This window comes from Polistes canadensis, unplaced genomic scaffold (genome assembly GCF_001313835.1).
Source record: "Polistes canadensis isolate GaletaPanama2010 unplaced genomic scaffold, ASM131383v1 scaffold_211, whole genome shotgun sequence".
Taxonomy (NCBI): domain Eukaryota; kingdom Metazoa; phylum Arthropoda; class Insecta; order Hymenoptera; family Vespidae; genus Polistes; species Polistes canadensis.
The window spans coordinates 216,830-229,376 of record NW_014569758.1 but is presented as its reverse complement, the minus strand read 5'-3'; the positions used below and the strand labels follow the sequence as shown (position 1 = coordinate 229,376).

Sequence of the window (12,547 nt, the reverse complement as noted above, 5' to 3'; positions counted from 1 at the left end):
TATATATATATAGAACTTCAAATCTGAATGAAATGAAAGAAGAAAGTAAAATATAGAGGGGGATTTTATCGTCGGGTTAAGTTACTATATAATCACCGGCCATATCACTCGTCATACCTTAGCTTAATCGTTCCACTGATATTCATTATCGATCAGGATTATTATATTGACGCTTGTGTTCGCGAGTTACACGGATTTCGAAGCTTCCCCGAGGTACTTAGGAGTTTACGCTTCGTTCATTTATTGAGTTACATGCTAATCGAGTTTCAAGCAAGTGATGGTTTATAGCAAGAGTTGCGTGCGCGTACATATATCCTCTGCCATTTTATAGCTCACTAAAATGAACGAATTCCAGCCCTCACTTTATTGTTTCACTATTTAGTATTATACGTTCTCGGTAAGTGTAGATTTATTCCTTGTTAAGTACGACGGCCTCTTACAGTTCATAGAAATTATCACTCTTTTATGCTAATTTATTATATTATATCAATTCTACCGACTTAACTTTACATTCGCAGTAATTTACTATTCGAAACCAGAAAGTTATTTTTTTTTGTCTACGGATAATTTATTGCGGATATGTAAAACACGAAATGTAATAAATAAAAGAAGAAAAGAGTCGTATATGCATGTCGAAGGAAGGGCCAGAAAAAAAGAGATAAAGTATAGGAATAAATGGGATCGTTAAAATTCAGGAAAACAGTTCGTTATTTTGAAAATACGAAATTCATTGAAAAGGTATTCAACTGTCTCCCGTGATGCACCAGCACACAATCGTAGACTCGATGGCCGCAGTTTTGAAAGAACGGCTGACACGGATTTTTCTCAGCATTGCTAGCCCGATGATAAATCGCGTCGCTTATCGTCCCTGACATCGTCTCGGTCCTGCGTTTAAAAGCTTAAAGAGCACTGATCGTAAAGTGTTTTTCGCGGATCGTAAGCGCACAGAGGAATCGATTGTGCGCTTTTCCATGATGGAAAAGATTGAAAAAGAACAAGGGGAAGGAGGGAAGCCTTGATGAGAAGAGAAAAAAAAACTAGGTGTTCCGCGTGCGTTTAAAAGTCCAAATAATTTCTATTTTAATCGAAAAATCTATCCTATTATTTCTTCTTTTTTCCAATTGGAATCTAAGGGCTCGAAAATTGTGACCGCTTACAAATTGAATAAATAGACAAGGGTGGACTATCGATCACTCCGGTCGTTTAATCGTAGCAAAAGTTTAGTTCGACTTTGTATAACGATCGCGTTATTTATTTAGCGGTTACCTTACTAATTTAATTGGAAAAGTTCCGGTGCGGTTACCGTCTTACAACCCATCGTCGAACCAATGTATCGACTCGCTCGGCGATTATGACAGCTAAAGCTTCGCGAATCTCGGTACGCCTTCGGCTAGTAATTACATTCGAATGGAGCTAATTACGTTTGCCGTCTCTTAGCGATGATAATCCCTTCGTTTGTGTTATCTCTCGATCAATTTCGAATGAGTTTTCGCGAATGTTACGCGTGTTTTCGAGTAATCCTCTCTCTCTCTCTCTCTCTCTCTCTCTCTCTCTCGTAAGAGGTCGTACTAATAAGAGTTTAATGAGAGCGAATAAACCACGTAATTGTTCTACCTACTCTCCCTTAATGATCTTCCTTCGTTCCTGTTCATCGGCTGAAGTTTCTTTATCGAACTTACGTACCACGTTATTTTGCTGTTATGAAAATAGCTTATTCGATTTGACGTTAATTCCTATGCTTGGTAATTAATTTCATGTTTATCGGATTTATCTTGAATCCCTCTCACGTCGATAGGGATATTTTTACTTTTGTTTTACCTTTTCGTTGCAACGAAATGTTCATTTTCGCCTCCCAAAAATAATATATAATTATATTAGAATATAAATTGTATTATAAGTTTAACATTGTGTGTAATTTTTGTGGTTTTGACGTGGACAGAGGGAGTTTAGATAGATTGAGATTTAATTTACACTCTTGCGAGAGATAATAGTTTATATTATATGAGACCGGATTATCGCTTTTAATCGAGCATAATGGTAAATTGTTTTTCATATAATGTACGAAAATGAACGCGTGATGTTAAATAAATACCGTTCTTATAATTTCCTCTTGAAAGATATTCAATTTAACAAACAAGTTGTAAGTTACGACTTTGTAACTAATTAAAACTGTCTTGGAACGGATTTCCTGCACCGGAAAATTCGACGTTGCTTTACTTTAGAGAAATATACCAACTATTTATGGTAAATTTTAATCATGCCGACGTGCACGTCTTCATATTTTCCATAAACGTAGTGTACCGTGTGCTAAAATTAAGAAACGATTTATTCAATCGTACATGACAAATATACTTCCCTTCACGTTCGTAGATGCTACTTATTTGTATTATTTCTTATCTTCTTCTCGCAGTGAACCTCGAAAAGTCTGTATAACGTCAATTTCCATGCAAACTCTACTCGTAGATAACTAAGATTTCCGAGCTTACAACAGGAACGTTGAAGATAACGATACCTCAAAAAATTGGACAGTGTATCCTAATTAAAGGATTACGAGTTTCATTCGAATAATGCACGCGTATAGACATCTAAAATAGAAAAATGAGAATGAGAAAGAATGACAGACAGGATGAGGAAAGAGAGGAGAAATGAGATAGGACATGAGTGCTCGAAAGAGACGAGAAGATATATAGTCACGTACAGCGTCGTTCTGAATAAATTTAGGATTCTATATTTTACAACGTTAGATTTTTTTTTCTATAAGTTTCCCTTACAGAAATATCCGAGTTATTAGATCATAAATTTGTACGAGTATATTTTCCTCGTATTTTTGCAACATTGCACAAGTATAATGAAAGTTTAATTTAATAATATAATATCTTGTAATATTTTTTGTTTTGTTTCAGCTTACGAAGAATTACGCGAACGTGATTTATCGAATAATGAAACGAGAAAGATGAGTAAGTTAAAACGTTGACACAGGTGAAAAATCCAAATTTGCTAATAGACTAATCTCGCGATACGTGATATGAATCAAAGGGAAACGCGCGTAGGCGTTAGACTGAACAAATTTCTAACAAGGTCCAATCGATCATCGATAAATGGTGTTTTAAGTCGATCAGTTCGGAAGAAAAGTGCGAGAGCTAAAATGTTATCGGTGAAAATCGCACCCTTACGAGAGTCCACCAGGTGGTAAATCTTCGATAGAAGTAGCTGAAGCAGTTAATTGAACTCGATGATCGGCTCGAATGGTAAGTTTTGGAATAACAAAGTTTAACTTAAGTAATATCTTTTCCTTATCCACCAGACGGTGAGCTAAACTTTGAAAGACTATGAAAACGATTATAAAGATTATTGAAATATCGAATTATCGGAGGAAATTCATCTAGAGACTTTTCTCTCCAACTATTGTAAAAACTGAAAAAGTTTGATCATTCCATATGTACATATGTGCATCTATGATAGAAATAAAGAAATAGAAAATTGCAGAACTAACTTATGTTAGTTTGAAATAAAATCTAATCGAAGAGAGCACGCAGTTTTTGTTCGGCCTTTCGCACTAATGGCAAATAGAAAAATAATGATTTGTTATAAAATTGATTGAACGAAATAAAATCTCTTTGAGAGGGAATAAACATTGATTATTTGATTTAGCGATTCGTCACGTAACGTAATAACGTGGAGTATATTAAGAATCGATCGAAAATAACGAAAGATGAAAGAAATATCGAATGAAAAATAGGGAAAAGAAACGAGCTACGTCGATAAGGAAGAGAAATTATCGAGAAAAGTAATACGTGCGAAATAGCTGATCCACGTTCTCTCCCGAGAACTCCTGAGATCCTTCGTAGCATTCCTTCTTCTCGCAAATGACGACGAGAAAGACGTGATCCTGTTACGCGACGCTGAATTTTCAGCTTCCTTTCCGAGCCGATAAGTACTGATTTCCATAATGGTTCCACGTACGAGTGCACTCAGTTACATTCTCCTCTCTATCTTCCTCCCTTTCATTGCTAGACATTTCTTCCTTCCCTTATCTCCATCGATCACTTTACCCCTCGTCTTATCACCTTCTTTAATGACTACCTATTATCTTATCACGATTAATTAGTACCAATGTGTGATTATTGTATAGATCGTGATGCGTATTCTGCAGACAATAGCATAAAAAGATCATTCGTAGATGCAAACGTATATGCAAACGTATATGCAAACGTATATGCACATCTAAGAGATTCAATCGAAGATTCTGTTTATATGCAAATGTCTCATCCTATAAATATCTCTCTAGCAATTGCTTACCGACTTACCTACGGTAATATAAATCGATGCAAGAGATGTAGTTTGTCAGAGACTGATTAATTTTCCACCGATAACTAGCATAACCAATCTATCTATGTATAGCTATATGAAAACGTCCAGTAGGACGATATAATAAGACAGGTAAGATCTACCTCTACCTCGGTGAGTAATGAACGCGTTAATTCGTTGCCCCGGCCAAGATTCCACGCTCCTGAGAATTTATGAGGAAAGATACGACGAAATGCGCGATTTAATACCATCCTAGACAACAAAAATCTCTTTTTTCTTCCTCCTCTTCCTCCCCATCCTCTTCTTTTTAGCCTTTCAACGTCATTCGAGATCTTTGCTATTCTCTCGTTGTTAAAACGTTATTTTCTCGGCTTGTTATCGTCGGAAGTTGCTCATAAATTCTTATAACGACCAATATACTCTCTAACTTGTTAATAATCGTTTTCTTCGCCGGCTTAATTAACGTTTCCACGAAATATTCATTGGCCGTTGTTCCGAGGATCTAAAGTTTAGTGATTTTCCTAGAGAGAATACTCTTCTATCAAAACATCCTATCTCTTATTAGAAAGCATAAACCACGCGTACTAATCATATCGAAATAGAACTTGGCACCGTTTGAAAAGTGCAATTTTGTTGTTCGCAATTTTTCAGAGGGGGCGACAAGGGCGGCGATGGGCCCTTGCGTCGTTTTCGGCAGGTAATCGTCGTTGGTGCAGGGTGGCTAAATGAAGAGGAATCGTTTGGTGGGCCGGTGATCGATAGCGGAGCCCGCTTGTCGCCGTGCGAGATTTGATTCGCGATGGAATTCCTTCCGCTGCTATTACTTTGGCTCCTGATCCTTGAGCCAAGCGCCTACTCGCTCTCGATCAAGAACAGCCTCAACCCGCGGATCGTGCAAACTCGATACGGCGAGGTTCGAGGCTTGATCAGGTCCTTCGAGAACGCCAAGTTCCTCAAACCGATCGACGTCTACCTTGGAATACCCTACGCTACGCCACCCGTTGGGAGCAACAGATTCTCCCCGACAAGAGCGCCGAGCCCTTGGGAGGGTGTCAGGTTTGTTCACATTTTTTTTTCGCTTTTTTCGAATTCTTTCATTCGCTAAAGGAGCACACATTTCTAAGCTACCGCGCGTAAATTATCTACCGTTAAATGTATCTGCCAAGTTAAGTCGCGAAAAATATGAAAACTATTATCAAAAATTCAGTAATTGTAAGCCTCGTAGACTCGTAGAAAAATAGAAAAAAGAACGAAAAAAGTTCACGATTCACGCTTACGTGCAATGAGAGTCCTTCTTTTCTATCTGTATTTACGATACACTCTTACAATTTATGTACGACGTGAAATAACGAAAGATTTAACTGCTCGAGGGAACAACTTATATCTCTTGAGTTTCATCTTGCCAATATCGGTGAATCTATAACACAAGATCGAACGTACTCTCTTACGATCGCTACACTAAATTTATCTTCTTCCTATTTTTTTTATTAGATTTAAAGATGGCCCATTCATTGTCACTTGCTCGTGTTTTTTACGATCTTCATATAAAACGATCGAAATAATAAATGACAAGACCCCTATGAATGATGGACTCTTAACTATTCCCAGAGAAGAACGATGTTCTTCCTTTATATATACAAAATACTTTGATGTTATTTCTAAACTTAAAGATGATAGGACGAAATCTTTCCAGATTGTCAGATTCGGTCGGTCCGGTTTGTCCTCAAAAACTTCCAGACATCTCGAACGAGCAAGAGGCTCTCGAGCGCATGCCTAGAGGAAGACTGGAATATCTGAAAAGATTGCTACCTCATTTGCGAAACCAAAGCGAAGACTGTCTATATTTGAACATCTACGCTCCTGCTATGGGTAAGTCAAGAGATTTTCATTTGGATAGTATTCTTTGCGATAAGGATCTCGTCGTTAAAAGAATCATTATCGACGTGCTTTCATTCCAAGAAAAAAGATACAAAAAATGAATCGTCGATTGATCTTTGAAAAAAGATATCAATTTAGATATCTCGCGTCGTCGTGTAACTTACCCAAATTTGGATTCGTGGCATCGAACGGAAAGGAAACAATTTGACGAGGTTGTACCGTTATATTTTAACGCGATAAAAATGACTTTCGTAATGGCGTAATATCACGATAAAAGACATATATATATATGTATGTAGAAATGAACGATTCCAAATGAAACGACAAAAGTAAGTATATATGCGAGGCCATAGCTCTTTGTGTTATCCGCGTGTGCATCTAACCGCATAAACACTCGCATTTCTCTGCTCACTGATCCCCGAAGAAACGTTCTTTTCTTCCGCATTTCGTCTATGCGAACGGCGAACGATTACGGAAGAAAGAATACCAATTCTGCTTCCTTCCTTTCTACGAGTTCTTCCCGTTTAATCCACTCCTTTGAGAAAATCGAAACTACGAGCCCATTTCGAACGTAAACGATACTCTTTTATCATTTGACATTAAATTTCGGCTCTGATTTCATTATCCTTTATTTTTCCTATTAAAAAAATCCCTCCTAATCGTTTATAACATAAAGTTTATTACGTTATGTATCATTTAGTTTTCGTATCTTCGCGTAGAAAGGAAGAAACACGTAGGAAATAAAAGTATATCCCTTGATGCGATCTCTTCCCCTTATCAGGATAAAATTTGGTACTCCCTTTGAAAGCTGCCTGTGGTTTTATTCTCTGGCAGACCGTATTATTTTGTAAACGTGAGTCTACTGCCGATGAAAGAAAAGAAATACAAGAGGAATTCGTTGAAGATGAGTTTAACGAAACACTTGGCACCCGAAAGCATTCGAGGCCATGGAGGCATCCAAAAACTCGTTCGAATCTAGGACAAACCATTTTTATCCCCACCCGGTATCACGGCATGCACGTTCGCGTTTCGACAATGAAACATCGAAAGGTAAATGTAAACCGGAAACGGATGCAGAGAGGGTGGCAGAACAGCGCTCGCGTCAAAGTATTCGGCTGGTTGGCTGGTTCCTTTGCAAAGACTGTGGAATACAAAAGCACCGATAGCTCGAACCGCTCGGAACTAGATCGTAAATGTAACTCTACCAACTTTGCTCTTCGCGTTCACGTTTTTGCCCTTATTCTTCATCTTCGTTTTACCTTTTCCCCTACCTTTTTATCGCGAGAATGAAAACGCAAAGGGTCGTTGTTAAACTGCATGATGCGATTACGAATATTCGTTCGATCAAATGCAGCAGCGCAGCAGCATTTATTATTACAAATTAATAAGCGCGCGATCGCGGGTGATTATTAATTATATTAATATATAAATGTAATTTATCTCGGTGCGCGAAAATTAATTTCAATAATAATGAAAAAAAGGGACGCATTTTTGAATGAATAAACGATTGGCACAAATAACGAATATTTATTTCCTCTCGTATTTAGTTGGATACGAGCAGTCTATCGAGTAGTCTATTTCATTTGAAAGATCTTCGTTAATATCAAGGATCATTATCAAAGGAAATGAACGTCAAGATATTCGATCTTGAAGTCAGAGCTCTGGTGGTACGTTCCTCTCTGCTTATGTAGCTCTCTGTTACGCGTAACGCAAGTAGATCGTCGAGTTGGATGGTGCAACGGGTCGTGGCTCGTGAGTCGTGCCTAAGTGCCATCCGAACCACAAGAGTGCCTCGAGCTCTCCTACCTAGCCCATCTATCTACCTCTTCTACCTAGCCCTTCCTTCTACTTAGCCCTCCTCCCACCCTCAGGGTGTTCATTTGCGTGATACGCGGCGCCCACCGAAAAACATTTTTCACGATACTCCTCATCGATCTCCTAAATAACCAATTGATTAAACATTACACTATTATTTCATTCATAACTTTTCCAATTATACTTGCACGTTGGTTAACCGTCAGGATACAAATGATTATTATTATTATTATAAATTCCATTAAATAGATCAACGCGTTCTCAATTAATCAACTAAATTACATTAAAATATGTAAAGATTTAAATACGTTGTATGGTGCTTTGATAATTGTGTTTTCCAATTGATATAGAAAATGTTTCTTTCGTTATCCTATAAACAATATATTCTCTATTCTTGCTATTATCGATAATTAATCTATTTGTTAGTCTATTCGATAAAGGATGATTCTAAATGAAACGTATCGATTCCAATTGCAGTCTGTTTTCGGCTCGTTTCATTTGGTAGCATGGCAAAGAGAGTGACGATAAAGATTACATCGTTCTATATTGGATTTGAATTATCTACAATCTTGATGATCTTTTATTTGGATAGGAAAAAAGAGAGAGTGAAGAAAATTTGTATTTTCCAAGTATTCGAAGGTAAATGACAGAAGGAGTAAGCGGGTTGAAAGGAGTTTTGCAAAAAGTTAGGGATTCGATTATTAATTCGCGGTCTAAGAAACTTCTTCTTCTTCTTCTTCGGGTCTCTCTCGTTTCATCTACCTCTGACTTTTTCATTTTCTTATTGTTAGACCTTTTTCTTCGTCGTCAGTCGTCAGTCGTCAGTCGTCATCGTCGCGTTTCTTTCATTCGAGGAAAAATATTCTACCTTTTCTACCTTAGAACTCTTTCGCCGAAAGAAAGAAAAAGAGGAACGTGCGATCGCAAATTACTCCGACTTCGGAAAGTTTGAAAAACGGTAAGTACGCTGAGTGCTCGTGCATCAATTTAGTTCCGCTGACTTTTGACGCGAATGTCCGTCCATTCTACTCGCGTTCCATCTTTTACCCTCTTTCTCTATTTCTTTCTTTATTTCTTTATCACGGTTCGGTGGTATATCCTGATAACGAGACAAATATGCATCCAGGGTGCAAAGCCCGATACGAAAAATATCCGTTCACTTTTCGCTAAAATTTATGCGAACTCGATGTACTTTTACTCGCAAATGAAACGCCAGATATTCCTACCGATACAGAAGGGAAATGTCGGGGATTTTGGAATTTGTTCCATCTATTTTTTTCTTTTACCTGAAATTAATGCCGAAGAAAAGAAAAAATAATTGTTCACGCGGTCGGATGGATTTGGAAAAATAATGGCTTTTGTGATTGGTAAAATATAATTCGTGTTATCTCTCGAATATGTAAAAGAACCTTAGAGTCCACGTATTATCTATGTTTCATACAGTAAAATGCATAAATATGTATAATTTTATATATTGGAGATTTACGTATCTACCTACGTATATTCATTTAAAAATATTCAAACTCATATATCCGATTTATCAAGAAATAAAAATGAGAGATAATACTACAAAGTAAAATGATCCCAAAGTTAGCGTTTAAAGTATATATCCATTAGGAATCGTACAAAATATCGAATCCTTCTTGATGCACGATGGTAGTAGACGAGCTACTTGACATTTATCAAACAATGCTGGAATTATTTAGCGAGAAAAACATCGCTAAGGATAGTACCATTGAGGATCTCTCGGGGGTGGAAAGTCTCTTCTTACTCTTGATCTCCATTTCTGTAAAGTCCTTGTCTTAATTAATTATTCCATAAAGACCGCAACGCGTGGATCGCGCCAAGAAAAAAAGCAGAAAAGAAATAGAGTTCCATCAAATTTCTTCCATCCCCGGCAAGAAAAAGTACTTGCAGTTGCATTATATTTAATGGAAACGCAAATTATTTATTTATTCTACGTTGCATGTTTTTCCCCATGCGCAAAGGGATCCCAAATAGGAATTATTAGCAGGTACATATTACTTTTTATTAGTAGACTCTGATTCGGAAGGAATTATTTGAGTTGTTTTGGAAGGAAGACGTTAACGAAAAGCACTAATACCTAGTCACTCCCGCGGCTATTATTCTTTTCTCGGTGTTTGAACGAGTGCCAGAGTGGCAGGGAAGAGAACAAACGCATCGAGCCGAACAAGTAACTGGAGGAAGTTGAAAGGAAGTCGAGGATAGAGAAACTGCTAAAGGTAACGCTTCTTCTTTTCTCTCTAAGAGAGATCGAGAAAAGCGGACGTTTTCGTTCGTTACACATCGTCCCGATTAAAAAACGATTTTAAGGATGATTTACTAGCGACCCAAATTGAATCGCTAATCTAAGTTTGAGAACTTTCCGCAGGGAAATGGCTAGAAGGCGAGCTGAATTATAACCTCTGGAAATAGATGTCATTGACCTCTTCTGAGTTTAGAACCTACTGCCTTTGAAAATTTCAAATTTCATTCCTCTCGGAACAAGTTTAGAACTGAAAACGTTGAAACTGCATTCGAATAATCGATCAAGAGTATCGATACAGTTCTCATTTAGAATTCAAAACAAATTTATAATAGAATTTGCATGAAATTAGAAAATAAAGAATAAATATATAAATAAAGATCGCTATCTTCATTACTAATATAATTGTTTTCATCATCGCCATAATGGTAATAGTTGAAACGGTAAGGATGCCTTTAACCGCCGAAACATCTATAAGATCTCTATAGAACGCGAAGAAGATTGTTTCCGCCAATTAAAGCTCACCTCCGATCGAATTTTTTCCTCTAATGTAAGATGCCCTTTACTTTACTTTATTTCCATCTCTTTTACGCTACAACTTTGAATTTAATTCTTTAGTACGTTCAAAAGGGGATGCCTTGAAAGAAAGAGATTGTAAAAAGGAAAAGTTACTTTTCCTGCAGTATCGCGATACTCCTTTCGCATAGAACCAAGGTAAATATGTCTCCGGTGAATTATTTAAGAACGTCTTTTTATGTCGAGAATGGTTTTATCGCTCGGTAAATATGGTCTCCGATGTTGTCGCACACCCCTTCGATCGAAACTTCGATCGAAACTTCGATCGAAACTTCGATACGTCGAATAATATTCTACGATTTACTATGACTTTCGTATCAATTTTCAGCTTGACTCTCTCGTTTTATCTCATGAATTATTGATTAATTTTATAATTCTCTTGAATTCTCAATAATTATAAGCAAATATTTTCAATATATGCAATGGCACATTAGATGTTGCATTAGACTTTGGCAAATAGCAATGAAAGAGAAAAAGAGGAAAAAGTTGCTACGTCACGTTCGAGAATGTCGCCATGGAGGAATGAAAAGAAAAGAAAAGAAAAGAAGGAAAGAAAGGAGAAAATAGAAAAAGATGGCATGCAGCAGCAGCAGCTGAGAGGGTCGTGAAAATTGAAAAAAAGAATAATGAGGAAGACGATGCAAGCTAGGCATCGTCCGGACGTGAACTTAGAACGAAGGGTCAGAGTACCAAGAAAAAAAATAGAAATGGTAGAAGAGATGAGTTGAATGTGCGAGAATGCGAAAGCCACTCGCTTCCTGCTTGCTACTCGTACTAGCTAGGCTGGCCCTCGACCTTCCTCGCTAAATTCTTCCCTCCGTTCTCGACTCTTGTTTAGAGTAATATTATCGTCTAAAATCAATAATCAGTTATTGTCGGTTCGTCGTCGGTTTTATTCATTTCCACAATTTTACAAATATTCATAGTTTTATACTTGTTATTGCAAATTGAAAGTTTTAAAATTTGAAAAAGAATTTTACATAATTATCTAATTTGCATAATGATGTGCATTACCGTAAAAGGAAAACAGCTTTACTGCTAATTTCTATACTTTGCCTCGTTTATAGAATAACCTCTTTTTACCTCTTTGGTTTTTTCTCGTTGATTAACCTGTCGACAAAATCGATAGAAACTAGGAGGAGAAGCGTCTACAAAATCAGGGTATAGAAAAAAATGGAGAAGGAAGTTAAAGGAAGAAGGGAAAAAAGGTTAACGAACAAGCTACACTCTTGAATACTAGCCCCTTTGGTCTGATGTCAATTATAACGCGCGTACATTTAATTATAAAGTGGCTCGTGTGAGGTGGGTTAACGTGTCAACGATGAACACTATTGTCGATGAACAGCCCCGTAAAAAATATCATTTTCGACCCCTAGGAAAAAAGTGCGCCTGACAGAATCACTTGTAAATCTAAGATAATCTATAAACCTATGATCGATATAAAAAGGCTTGTTACTAAGATTATTTGCAGCGTAAAGCGAAAGCTTAATTAGTAGGTGCAACGTGTAACTCGTGCTCGTCGACAACAATCGTACAAAGGAACAGTGGAAATGTTGATAAAAAGTGGAAAAGCGAGGTAATGCGCGAGTCTGCTGGACTTCTTTCACCTCTATCAAAAGTCTACAGAAAAGGCTGCAAGAAAAAAGGTAGACGTACAGCTATTCGTTATACTGGGTGGGCCGGATAAAGTGTTGCGAACTGTTG

The 12,547-nt window shown here is 37.3% G+C and overlaps 1 protein-coding gene across 6 annotated transcripts in view; it reads left to right on the top strand.

Annotated features, from left to right (window-relative positions):
* The window catches only part of LOC106790052 (neuroligin-4, X-linked-like), a 163,573-nt gene that overhangs the window by 48,099 nt on the left and 102,927 nt on the right, over positions 1–12,547 (top strand). For all 6 annotated transcript variants that reach the window (XM_014754712.1, XM_014754715.1, XM_014754714.1 and 3 more), the window contains exons 3-5: positions 2,904–3,248; positions 4,960–5,364; positions 6,002–6,177. In XM_014754712.1, the coding sequence (XP_014610198.1) occupies positions 5,108–5,364; positions 6,002–6,177 (433 nt within the window). In that variant the 5' untranslated portion in view covers positions 2,904–3,248; positions 4,960–5,107. The remainder of the gene's footprint in view (positions 1–2,903; positions 3,249–4,959; positions 5,365–6,001; positions 6,178–12,547) is intronic.